The sequence below is a fragment of the Hippichthys cyanospilos genome, chromosome 3, assembly GCF_059441005.1.
Source record: "Hippichthys cyanospilos isolate Australia breed blue-spotted pipefish chromosome 3, RoL_Hcya_1.0, whole genome shotgun sequence".
NCBI classification, from domain to species: Eukaryota; Metazoa; Chordata; class Actinopteri; order Syngnathiformes; family Syngnathidae; genus Hippichthys; species Hippichthys cyanospilos.
In genome coordinates this window covers 10,158,046-10,172,076 of record NC_142371.1, presented here as the reverse complement: position 1 = coordinate 10,172,076, position 14,031 = coordinate 10,158,046, and the positions used below count along the sequence as shown (strand labels likewise).

At 38.5% G+C, this 14,031-nt stretch overlaps 1 protein-coding gene across 27 annotated transcripts in view; it reads left to right on the top strand.

The window, feature by feature from the left end:
• The window catches only part of rims2a (regulating synaptic membrane exocytosis 2a), a 153,234-nt gene that overhangs the window by 115,880 nt on the left and 23,323 nt on the right, over window positions 1-14,031 (top strand). For 21 of the 27 annotated variants that reach the window (XM_088409533.1, XM_088409531.1, XM_088409537.1 and 18 more), the window contains 3 exons: window positions 3,353-3,453; window positions 8,453-8,619; window positions 9,185-9,424. In XM_088409533.1, coding sequence (XP_088265659.1) covers window positions 3,353-3,453; window positions 8,453-8,619; window positions 9,185-9,424 — 508 coding nt within the window. The remainder of the gene's footprint in view (window positions 1-3,352; window positions 3,454-8,452; window positions 8,620-9,184; window positions 9,425-14,031) is intronic. The other 6 variants (XM_088409546.1, XM_088409548.1, XM_088409547.1 and 3 more) reach the window with 1 other exon arrangement.

The window sequence follows — 14,031 nt, the reverse complement described above, 5'->3', positions numbered from 1 at the left end:
GACAACGTAAGGTCATATTTATAGTTTATTATCATTTTTGTTCATAACGCACGCTACTGCCTATGTTTAGTAAGCGATGAGTGTTCATTCTGTGTATGTGTTCGTTTGTGTAGAGGTTGCACTTTATAGTTAGTAGTTTTTGTAGTTGTTGCTAACCCGCTAATGTCGGCTAAAAATACAGTAAATTCATAGATTAAGTGTTTATATGTTAGTTTACTGACTTTAAGATTGTTGTTGATTTATTATTCAACAGATATTACATGATACACCATACATGAGCCAAAATAAATGTGAAGTTCAACGTGATGACTTGCGTACTCTTTCACCGGAGTCTTGGTGCAGATAACAACAAGTTGAGAACAAATTCTCAACAAACTAAGTAATATTAGTTATTTAATGAATATACAATATTTTAATAATATTAATAAGGATAACGATGTTAATAATAGGAGAAAGGAAATAAAATAGGCAAAAAATTAAAAAAAAAGGATTGTTTATGGTTACTGCGGCTATATTGGGGCGTACATAGAAATCTAGGAACTGATACCCTACTTCGCGGGTTTCAGACTTCGCGGGGGGTTGACAGCCCCCATTAACTGCGAAGTAGGGGGATCACTGTATTTGTACTGTGTTACTTCCCATCACTGCAAATTGTCCTAGTGATAGACAGCATAACACATACTGTAGATAATTGGTCCCCAACCTTTTGATTACCGTGGACCGGTCAACGTGTTCCATTGTGGACAGGGGGGGGGGCTGGCTGCTCTAAAAGCCACATCATCCTTCTCACTATCTCACTGTGTATGTAATATCAACAGCGGCCAGAGGCGGAGCCAAAAATATTGTGCTGACAATTCTGCGCTATCGTTAGCTGAGCACAGTAACTACGGTTCAACAGCTGTTAAGTTAAGCAAACGCTGCACATACCAGTTGTCCCAAGTTCTCGCTTCCGCCTTTCTACACGCCAGATGAGTGCTCTTGCTTGGTTCCGTTTTGTATTGAAAGCTCAGCTGGCCGTGTTGGAATGCTCCCAGTGACCACAAAGCGGCCCCCATGATTCAGTCCTACCCCCTGCGTGAGCCGTTGAATGTTCCCGAAGTTGATTGTCTGTCGCGACGCGAAACATGGAAAAAGGAAAAAAAAAAAAAAACTTCAGGCGAAAGGCGAAATTTCGCTTCTCGTGACCACGCGCGGCCATTCGCGTCGCTCCATTCGCGTCCATTGCGTCGCCCGACGTGCATTCGTGCCCAGTCACGCAAACTCCATTGACTACAATACAAAACTCTCCGCTTTTTTGCCTCGTTTGCGTTCGGTGTTCACTTACCTTTAAACTAAATCATCTCTAAAACATTATTTCGGGTGCAACCCACGCGGCCCGGTACCAGTTGATCCACGGACCGTTACGGGGGTTGAGGACCACTGCTGTAGATCATAGCACAACGTATAATGTGTTCTGAGTGACATTTGCTTCATGCTGTGCCACTTTGCTTTTTTTTAATCTGTCAAAATGTCGAATGTCAGTCAAAGAAGTTGCAGATTGCAAAAGAGCAACATGGGCATGAACAAAGATGAAAAAATTAGTATAGATTGAAATTCGGGACTCACTCTAATTCATTTGAATGTAACGGGCGCAGTTTGCACTCTGCTCGTTTATACTTTTACTACAAGCTTTGCTACTTTATTCACAGTTACATATGAATTAAGGATCTAGATAAATATTGTTCTGTATCGAAATATGTGTACTGTATATATTGCATTTTGATAGCCTGCGTGGTTGACAGCTGTCGCACTTGCTTAGAACCCCGGAAATGGTTATTTTGCGAAGGGGAAAGCTTTCATGGATTGTTTTGCCACACTACCACATCATACAACTGCAATCCAAAATTTTGAATCACAGCAAAACTAGTGGCCGAGACTTGGCTGCTCCTGGGATCTTGTTGGCAGAACCCCACACACGGCATGAGTGTTACACTGCATCACCCTTTGTGCAGTGGCCTTAACAAAATAGTAAGGTTGTGTGTATGAGGAGAGTTGTATGTTGCAGGGGATTTTGAATGGGTGGGAGTTGGGTTGTCTTTCAAATAATGTGAGAGTGTAATAGTTCCAAGGAGCAGGAAGTCCCAAAAGCTCGATCAAATGGTGGAAACGCCCTTGTTCTCCATGGTGTGTTATCAAAATCCTTCACTGCACAAGTTGTTGGGTGCAGAGATTTTGGGGAGACGCTCATTTTTATTTGATTGCATTTTAGATTTTGAAAGTTGTTGTCCATCCAGGTTTTTAATGTTTGTGAGGCCGTTGATGAGAGAACGAAAAAGGATGGAGATGTTTTCATGGAGATATAAATTTCTGCTTGTCATCAGGTTAGCGGTGCAAATATAAACCACAATGGGTGACTGTATAAGGACATAAAAGATAATAGGACAGCAGTACCGACTACACCAACTTATAGGAGGTAGTGGAGTAATTGATGGAATTTCAAGCTACAGTGAGGTTGAGGAGGAAGAGAAGACTGAACGAGCTAAACTCAAGTGAGAGAGGGAGGTCATTGGTGACTTTGATTAGGACCAATTTAGGATTGGTGTAGCTTCGGAAAACAGATAGTAGAATTTCATGGAAGTTGTTTGTGAGGACATATTTTTAGCCATACTCAGTTGGGAGACAGTGCCGGAGGCAAGGGAGGAGTTGATTGGTGTGTGAAGGAGATGGGATCCAGTGAGAAAGTTGGATGATTTATTGCCAAAGAGAATTTTGTAGAGGCCAACTGCCATCAGGGTGAGAATAATGTGAGGGGTTTGGCTGCAAAAGTGTTGTCTCCTTTCAAGGGTGGTGGCAGAAGAGGTGGCTAGTTGATTATATGAGTACATGTTAACATTTAGTTACATTTACACGTTTTGAACAGAAAAAAATTGCTGAAGTACAGTGGCTTGACAACTTGATGTTTTTTTTTTTTTTTTTAAAGAGTCTATATATGTTTTTTTGTATGAGTCATGAACCAGAGAATGTTGCTCTCGATTTATTAAAAAAATAAAGGCAATTAATATTTGGTTTGAGATGGGTAATAGTGCTATTTGTCTCATGTTTCATGCCTTTGTTTATCAATTTATCAATTTCCATGAACACTGGGATTATGAGGAATTTTAACAGTTAAATTTGTTACAGAGCTTGTTTCTTGATTCAATATGATGATGATTTCCAAGCAGACCATTCAGCTTTCTCCCATTTGACCGGTCCTTGTCATAGCTCATGACTCATAGCACAGCAGAAGCTTGTCTACCATCACTACCGTGTTTCCTGCCACCATACATTTTACTCGTGATTGACCGCCATATGATAACTGTCATTCTCTGCACAGGTATTGACATGGAGGAGAGAACCAGGCAGATGAAGATGAAGATGAACAGGTACAAGCAGGGAGCAGGCTCCGATTCACGGCTGGAGCAGGAGTACCACAAGGTGAAAACATCCGTCCATACATATTTGTATCGTAGCCATCTGTACTTAATTCATGGACATAATGACAACCTCTGCTTTGCTGCAATACAGTACACCTAGCTAACAGTCACATCATAGTGTGGATCTTTATCATACCATGCAGTTTTAAAGGTCTGGGGGTGATGATTGAAACGTTTTTCTTCAGAATTCTTGAACCTTTCACAAAGCATAGCTGTCATTGTAAAAAGATTAGATCGTAGGTACACAGCAGTTTAATCACAAAATACAATTCTGAATATTGCGGTTTGAATCACTTGCCTTTAGTCACAGAAGCAAATAGAGCTGTTTCACAGTGAGTCAGCACTCTCTGTTGGTGAATATTTGAGGCTTTTGTTGGGCTCCTAGCTGTCAAAATCTACTGCGCAAATTCAAAAGCATTGCTTGCCGTTGGCAGCACGGTGGAAGACTCTTTAGCATGTCTGCCTCAAAGTTCAGAGGTCCCGGGTCCATTTCCAGCTCGCTCCGGCCTTCCTATGTGGAGTTTGCATGTTCTCCCCAGGCCTGTGTGGGTTTTCTCAATGCACTGCGGCTTCCTCCCACATTCATTCACAAACATCTATGGTAGATGTATTGGAGACTCCAATTTGCCTTTAGGTGTGATTGTGAGTGTGAATGGTTGTTTGTCTCTGTGTGCCCTGCGAATGGCTGGCAACCAGTCCAAAGTGTCCCCCGCCTACTGCCGAAAGATGGCTGGAATAGGCACCCGCAAGCCAGTGACCCTAGTGAGGACAAGCGGCTATAGAAAATGGATAAATGGATGCTTGCCATTGATTCTTTCCTGTAGAGCATGGAAAAATGTGCATCTTCACGATGTAGCCTGCTTTCCATTCACTTCTGGTAGCCCTCACCATCATTGACCACATGGGAGTCCCCAGGGAAGAAGTTCTGCACACTTTTAAGGACTTTAACCCTTGTGCATTCATTTTAAAAAGACTACTCTTGTTTTTTTTGGACCAACATGTTACCTGCTTTTGAGGGCGGGATAACTAATATTTTTAATTTTTTTTTTTTCTTTAAACCACTCAAATGTTCAGTGGCATGAGCTCTATCCATACATATGTAGTTTTTATGAAATACAAGGCAAAATACACAACTTGAAAAAGTGAGTGAAGCTCTCTGCTTTTCCCCCACTCATACAGAGTAAGTACAAGCAGCGGAGGTTGGGGCGGGAGTAGATGACACTCCTGCCCTCATTGGTCAATAATCGCGCCGGGAGCCAATCACGTGTGATATCGAGGTGCCATTCTCCCTCCTGAAATCACTAATGAGTGCCCTGCCAGACACAGAATTGGCTCCCGGCGCGACCATTGACCAATGAGGACAGGAGCTATAATCTACTCCCGCCCCATTTTCCGTTGTTATGTAGACGAAGGCAAAAGCTTGGTGTCAATCAGAAAACAGGTAGGCTCTCGAGAGGAGTAAAGCGGCTGCGTGGGTTGTCTCGGGACACTAAGGCTTCCTCCCACACTACAGAAAACATGCATGCAGGATTGGTTGTGTGAATGCGTGTTCGTGTCTGTGTGTCTTATATTGGCTTGCAACCATTTCAGGTTCCCCACCTACTGCCAGAAGGCAGCTGGGATAGGCACCAGCAAGCCTGTGGCCCCTTGTGAGGATAAGCGGCTGTAGAATAGATGGCTATTTAAAAATGTAAACAAAAAATGTAATCACTTTAGTTCACCACTGGACGTCACTAAATCTTACATATTGTCTCTTCAACATAAGGATTTATATATATTTTTAAAATATCAATTAGGGTTTATTCAACTCCATTTATTTGTTGGTTGGTTTCAAAATAAGCTTTTGTATGTGCATTAAAACCAAGGTATTTCAAAGATAAAGGTTCATTAAAATCAACTGCAGTGTTTGTTTTTGCCAGGAGAGGTCCCTAGCTGTTACAGACGCTTCAGAAAATGAACCCTTTTTCAAAGCAATTGGCCCCAAATGACCACAAATGGCCCACAAAAGCTTCATTTGACCATCATTAAAAATGTGTATACATTGATTAAACTTAACAGTGAAGAGTGATGAGCTATTGAAAGCTCCAGCTTCCATGCCATTAGTGTCCATCAGCGCTGTTGTCTTCTTGACACATGTGCAGTGGATGACGCGCAGGATCGACTTCTTTCCTTGGTAATTTGGCTTGATGCCTTCTCAATTTGCATATTGTGATTCGGGCTCGCAGCAAAATCGTATCTACAGACGGCAATCCATTCAATAGGTTAGTGCTCAGATGTGAACAAGTGAGAGTTGTAATGAAAAGACTTTGCACTCGCAGGTTTTAGATTTGTTGTCACGACTTTGGTTCGTAGTCACAAGGAAAAATATTCTTAGTGACATGAAAATGTTTCGTACCGACACAAAGGACTCATATATAACTATTACAGCTCAAAATGGTTAAATGACGGATACAAATTGTTCAACATGCATACCTCTTTTTGACAGCGATCGTACTTAATACAATCCTTGTGCTAGTCTGCCACAAAATGAACATGACAGTCATTTTCTTAAAGGACACTATGACCATTAACCGTGGCTAACAGTTTCTGAGAAACGCTGCAAATTCTATTGCTAGGAATGCCTGTTGTTTGCATCTGATCGAGCCATTTTGGCTTTGTCAACTTGTTATTGTTATTGTTGTTATTGTCAAAAACATCAACGAGACACCAAATATTGTCTGGACACTTAAAAGCCACTGTACTTTCAAAAACGTTTGAGGACACGTGTTGAATACTCATTCTTGGCATTGAAGTGTACTAAAATCTATGCCAGAAAAATCACAGTTGCGGCTTTCCACATTAGAAAAAGACTTGCTGATGGGCCTTAAACGCATAGATACGTAAATTGCTCAACAGAGCCACTGAATTCTTCAAGAGAAAAATGGATTCAAGTTGGATTTTATTTTCAAATAACAAGACAATGAGCAGATCCACATTTGTGTTAAAAAATCTATACATTTTATAGTTTTAATGTTTTTTTTCCTTGTTTATTAGTTATTAGATTAATGGTAGCAAAATTAAATGTCAAAAATAACAAAAATTATTGATTGTTCTGGAGGGTGATGAAGCTGATGATGAAGCTGTGGTGTCATTGATCTTACTCTATATTTATTTAGGGAGGAATGGGGTTGAAACATACAGGCTGCCACAGATTTATGTAAAGTGATTTCAAGAAAAACTCATATAGTTGGCTATATATATATATATATATATATATATATATATATATATATATATATATATATATATATATATATATATATATATATATATACATACATAGATACATACATCTCTCTCTCTCTCTCTCTATATATATATATATATATATATATATATATATATATATATATAGCCAACTAAGCTCCCAGGATCACGCAAACTTCTCCATCTCAATAATGTGACAGCTTGCGTTCATTTTTATGAATAATAATGTATAAACGCCGTTTAGCATCATTATCACCTTTAAAAACTCTATTACGGTAACTAATGCCCTACATTGGTTAATGAATGACTTAGGTGGATTATTATTTTTATGGTAGCAATTCACACAAGATATATATATATATATATATATATATATATATATATATATATATATATATATATATATATATATATATATATATATATATATAGCAAACATTTGAGTGTGTAGCTGCTCACTTTTTTCCGAATTACAAAGTTCAATACTTGCATGAATTGATAGAGCTGAAAGTACAGCAAATGAAAAATGTGCTTTCTTTTGCTACAGTGGTTCTACACTTGTAAAGGAACGTGACTTTGACATTTTGCAGAGTCACGTGTTTACTACTCTCTAAAGGCATCATGGACATGTTTAGAAAGCTGTGCCGCAGACTTCTCTCTCCCTGCTGCCCGGGATAAACCCAGGAGTCGCTGCCCAGCTTTCCTTTTATGTCTGTGTTATGAATACTCTCATTTTCGAAGCAGTCAGTGTGCTGTAAAAAGCAGTCCAGCTTATGAATTACCTGTTGTCTGTTGAATAACATCCTTCTCGGAAGCTCCATTGACAAAACAACATTTAGAATTTCCAAAGAAGATTTGCAAATACCTCTACTTAGTCACACTCAACACTCATTTTTACAATAAACATTCCTCAGACGAAGTCACTGGTTATCATATGCATACCCACATTCTTGGATAGCCTGGTGGAACGTGCTTTACCATCAAGGCTGACAAATAGGCTTTTGGAATCTGCAGTTTAAATGTCTATCACCTGCTTGCCTGGGTTCAATACATTTTTACATTTATTTTTTAATTTATACAGTGCTGTCACGAAAGCTACAGCTGTAACATACCTATTTGTTAAATAATAACAAGAAAACTAGTGAATAGAAAGCAGCACACATAAACACACTCACACACACACACACACATACACACATGTACAGTAATGTGCACCTTTCCCATTAAAATGCCACAACAGACCACGATAAATTATGTCAAACATATTTGAAACCTTAACATGTACAACAAAATTGCAATGAGAGGAAAGGACGATAGAAATAAATAATTGTGATAATAGTTTCACAACTTTGCACACCCTCATATAAATATACATGTGGCTGTGTCTTAATTAAACAATCAAAGTTAAACTCATGTTAGATGGAAGTCAGAACACACTTGTTACCATTTACTTCTGATTAACCAATATTCACCACTATTGAGTGATCTATTTATCAGTCAAGCTACTCTTTAGCTCCAGAATGCAAAAAATCCTGGAGCCATCCTTGCATTTTTCACAGAATTTCTGTCTGGTAAGATGGATGAATGGATTAACTAAAGTGGTCTTGAGTTTTGTGGATAGTTGCCAAAGCTACAAGTAAGAAGCCTCGTGTCTAACTGGCTCAGTGAAATTCTATGAGACGTAGGTGTATGACATTTTTCCTGTTGGAGTCAATAGTAGGCATGATTGCAACTTTTTTTTCCCCTCTCTTCAGCATTCCAGCAGGGATCCACGGGGCTCAGATAACCTGTCCGCCAAGTCATCAGACAGTGATGTTAGCGACGTGTCCGCTGTGTCGAGAACCAGTAGCGCCTCTCGGTTCAGCAGCACGAGCTACATGTCTGTCCAGTCTGAAAGGCCACAGGGAAACCGCAAAATCCGGTAGGCTGCTTCCAGGGGACAGTGAACCGTTTTTCACTATTCACCTAACATGTTGTTTTCACAAGTGGACAAATCCCCCACAGCTGAAATGTTTTATTCCTGTATACGTTTCCATGTCCAGACATTTTCTTCACTGAAAATGTTTGCACTGGGACGAGCTTAAGAGAAAAAATGCACCAGATAGCAAAGTGTGTCATTTTCTCACCCCAATGAGTTCAGGTTTGGCTCTGTTGTAGAAAAATCTTGAACCAAACATTGAACTCTGCTGTGTTTAAGCTGTGGGAGAAGCTTGTCCATAACTGGTCATAATGTCTTAAATAATCTGAAGACATTGCATCATGTTGATGTTTCATGTATCAGATAAAAAAAAAGAGAGAGACATTTTGCATGGCGCTTAACAGTAGGTTTTCGTTTCTGTCTTCTGTTATCGCTCTGTCTGCTTTGATCTTGGCTGCGATATTTCTGGATGTGGCTTTATTTTTGTCACTTGACACTTCTGATGCTTTTGTTTGGTTTTCTTTCTGCTGTGCATGTGCTGCTGTCTTGCTTCTGTCTCCGTCTCCAGTTATTTGCGATCAAGGAGCCAGTCGCGGGAGGGGGATGAGCATTTAGTTGAAGTACTAGAAGAGGAAGAGACAGGCAAGAGAAGTGGAGGTGAAGGGGCAAGGGTCAATAATGAGGGGATCGTGCGGGGAGAGCGAAAGGGATCGAGGGACAAAGTAGACAAATCCAAGCAGCATCATGAAGACATGCTGATGAACGAAGATGACTTGCACCAGAGGAGTATCTCAGAGACTGACCTCAGGTAACTAGCGTGGCAGCCTCTAACTGCAGACTCCTACTAATCAATACAAACCTCAATCTGCCCTGTTGCTCATTTAATTTTACGCGAAGCGTCACCATTTGTGTATGCTTCTTTTGTAGTGTTGAAACTAGCAGCTACAAGCTACTGTAAGAGTAGGGGTGAAGGACAAAACAGCCAAGACTATATTACTAACACCATCATTTAGAAAAAATGCTCCATCGTTATTCCATCAGAGAGAAACCAAGCAAGAGATCTCAAAACAGTCTTTCGTATTATTGGATGCCCCAAAACGACCTAAATGGTCCACATCTATAAACTGTACATATAATATCAAGGCTCGAAATGAGTGCTTTCACATTGCTCTTCTCATTCTACATTTTGTACTTTGCACCTCGTGTAAACATAAAAATAAGGAATTGCTAAACTGAGAGTGCAAAGTTTTGGTATGAAACAATTACCACGGTTCAAGCTGCACATGGAAAAAAAATGTGTGCGTTCTCATGAAGGATGTTGCATGTTCAATTCAAATTATTCACTTGCTGTCGTCAGTGGAGTTGTAATGTAAAATGGAAAAAGAGAGAGAGAACCCCACCTTAAACACGCCACGGAGGTCAATTACAAAGTAAACACACCAAATAATACATGAACGACTTTTATTTTGGAAGTTTTTCCTTGGAGCAGTGGTTGTGTTCCGATTAGCTTGACTTGTCCTTGCCACTCCTTTCTCCCAACTTATTATCAGATCCCATAACCATCAGTATCAACACACCACCAATAAATAATCAAAATCAATTGCTCATTTAGGATGATAAGAAAGCACTCATCAGTTAAGCTGTCGTTGTATGATATGGCACAAGTCTGCGAGCTGCTAACATGAGAACGAAATGTATGGCGCATTCAAATGAAGTCATACATTTAAAACTTCAAAAGCCATTAATGCATTAAACATTATTGACTATAATAATAATAATAATTCACAAAACCTTTCTGCAAAAAAAGTGTATATTTTGAGCCTTGACTATGTATGTAGGTTTATCATCTTTCTGCAGGTTGCGATTTACTGACATAAATTTGCTTCGGCAAAACTTGAAATGAGGGCGTTTAACTATTCCTCAAACAATCTCCTTGAAATATTTTTTTTGTCTTTCTCAGGGCAAGGACCCTAGTTATTTTGAGGACAGTACAATCAAGGATGGCCTCTTTATTCTAGCCACATGAGAGTATTCCTATTTGACGGAAATAAAACGTCAAGAGCAAACCAGTACACCTGTATTTATAGTTCTATATCTAGACTAAAGCTATACTGTCCCCAACCTGAGTGGAATTCACAGCATTAGTGACATTAGTTGTACTTATCAACCCAAGTAATGCTAAGCAGCTCTCTGGACCTGAGCAAAACAAATTAAGATAAAAGCAATGACCCCCTTTTTGGCCTTCATGTGTCATGTATGTCTGACAAGGAAAAGTAGATCATTTTTTTTCCCCATTGTCTAGGTTCACTGTAAATAAGTACACTGGAAAATACTGTTTGTTGCTTCAGCGTTTGTCCGTGCTGCTCATTGTTGTGTCGATGTTTTGTTCTAATCCCTCACTGTTAATGTGTGTCTTCCACTTCCATTTTTAATACTCCCCTGCATTACCTAAAGCACCCCATCTTAATTTTCAGCAATGCTACTGCCATTATTATTTCCTCTCAGTTCACTTTCAGGAATGAGCAAAAGGCTTGTGATGACATATTTAAAAGAAGTAATAAGGTAATAATGAGGTAATAATTTGAATGTTGGATACACCATTTTGTTATCAAACAAAATTGTAAGACTTGACTGAAAGTGAACTGAATGAGCCTGCTATTAAACAGAATGAAAACGGTGTCCTTCATGACAGCTACAGTATAAATTTGGGCCACAAATGATTGCATTTTGTGCCCCATCAGACACCATGCAGTAGGTACTCCATCTTTAATTAACACAAGGTAACTATATTAAATTATTCATCTTTATGTAATGTCATTCAAATTTAATGAAACAAAAGGTCAACCAAATCCTGATTTATCAGAGATGTTTACACATGGGTTTGACTGTAAAATTGGTTTTTGGGTGAAAAGACCTACGTGGCTTTACATATTTTTAAACCACAGCTTTATAGATGACATTTTTTGTGTCAGAAGTCCAACCCTGATATTGCATGTAGATTCTTGGAACTTTTAGTTAGACATCTATCAACATTTATTTTGGCCCACATTTGAGTTAACTTTTCCAGTTGTCGAAGGTTTAAGGAGTGAATTCTCCAGACTCCAGCTCTTCAGACAGATCAGGTCTTTTTAGAAAATCTCAATACTGCCATGTCAATCAAGTCCTCAAGTCTTGGTCTTCAACAGTATAATGAATGAAAACACACCTGAAAATGGCTAAGAACAAAATGCAAACCTAATGACCCTTGATCCCTGATCCAAATACAATTAAACCACTGTGGATAGAACTGAAACATGCATTGCTTGGACTGGTTAAAATGCCTATCGAAATTTGCAAATCTTGCAGAAATGAGTTGATTTTAGATATGGCTTAAACAGCTTGTTCAAGAAAATATGGGAGACATGGGGTGACGCTACTTTGCGGTTTTTCATTTTTGTGTGTGTGTGGGGGGGGGTCGCTCCACGTTAACAGCGAAAAAAGAGAAGTTACTGGTCATGTCATCTTTATAAAAAAACAAAAACAAAAAAACCAACATGCATAAAATAGCAAACTGGTTGCATGGTGAGTAAAGATGGATAAAATGCTGCTGTTTCAGTACCATGGATTTTAGTACCATGTAGCTGTCAGTTGAAATTGGTAATGGAATCAATCAAACAAATTTGTTTCTTATTCAGTTATATTTTCATCTGTGCTGTACTGTTAGTTTTTATTTATTGCTTATTAATAAGTCATAATTTTATAAATAATATAATATTTGCTTTACTGTATGTACAACATGTTATTTAATATGTCCATATACTATTATTTAAACAAGATTTTATAATATATATTTATTGTATTTAATACGCAGGAAGGAATTGTCAGCCGTCTTCATCATTTCAAGCCAAACCAAAACTGTCAGTCAGTACATGACACCTCCTTTTCCTAAATGCAGTTCGCCATCGCTACTTTTGGACCATCAATACATTTCTCCAGTAAAGTAATAAAGAAAAAAAAAGAAAAGCAAAAGTGTTATTTTACAAAAGTGTTAAACTGCATCGTTGTTGAGTGGTCTGCCGTATTACTCAAATTACCCTTCACAAGTTGACATTGTACTCATGAACTAAATAGTAATTAAATATTCTAAATATTTCAATGACTGAAATCTACCAGAACGGTATATTCAAAGACAGATGCAGCTTGCCTCAAATGAAAAAAATGTTACTGTAGCTCATTGCTCAGCCATCCTCAACCATGAAAGCACTGAAGCAGAGTGATTGAACAGAAACATCGCTACGAGGTACATTTACTTGTGACTCATCCCTTATGTATTCAGGTCACTGTGTAAATACACATCTACCGCGCATTAAATGGGCCTGCTCCCATTGGCTTGCTGTGCAAACACCATAATAGCCAAATGGGTTTTTAGTCTTATGAGAACTTGTGTTTCACAAAACTCAGCCGCACTTGCAACCGACAAGCATTCACTCTGCTGTCCAGTTGCCTCCAGGATGAATTGTGGTTTCGAGGCGTTAGTGCTTCTAGATCTTTTTTTTTTTTTTTTTTTTTTTTTTTTAATTGAATGTCTTTCACCAGTATTGTTGCCTTAGTAACCATTCATTCATGGAAGAGTGAAGACCGGTGTTTTCAAGGACAGGGACTTTTCATTACTTAAACGAAGAGTGGACATGTTTACTTAAACGCTTGTCTAGCTACCCCATTTCGAAAACAACTCATCTAATGAACAAAAGCCAAGCTATATTCCTGGAGTGAATGACTTGAATGACTTGAATGACAAATATTACAGACTTTAATTTGACTTTATTTCTTTGCTTTTTTTGCGGAACTCAATAAACACTGTGTTGAAATATGAGCTCTCCTGTTAGCGTAGTTTAAATGTATTCCAACGGTACATAATTATCAACTTCAACACATAACAACAAGCAGTCCCTTAGAGATTTTTACTTTTGAAATCATTATTTTCATAAAGGATTTTACATTTTTTGTGTTTGTTTACAGGGTATACTAATCTACATATGGGTTATTGCTTTGTTGTCAGGTTTTTCATGAATTTTCAGGATATACAACTGTACATTCAATTTTTGTAACGAAAGCTTTGTCTTGGGAACATCATGCCCTAGATAATAACGCATGTTATAAATTGTGCATGATAAGGATAATTATATTCCCTGTCTACAGAGTAAATCAGAAACTGCAAGGCAGTCCAGTTTTTTCAAACAGGCACATTTGCTGTTTGGTGTGCCAAGATTTTCACAAAGAAATTTGGGACTGTAATGTGAGTAGGTCTAACACTTATTTATGTATTTATTTTTATGTATTTGTTTTATATCAGAATACAATATTTTTAAATCATTATCAAAAATGTGTTTACAAAATCATGTTTAATGAATGTGCCATGTGAGACACACATGTACA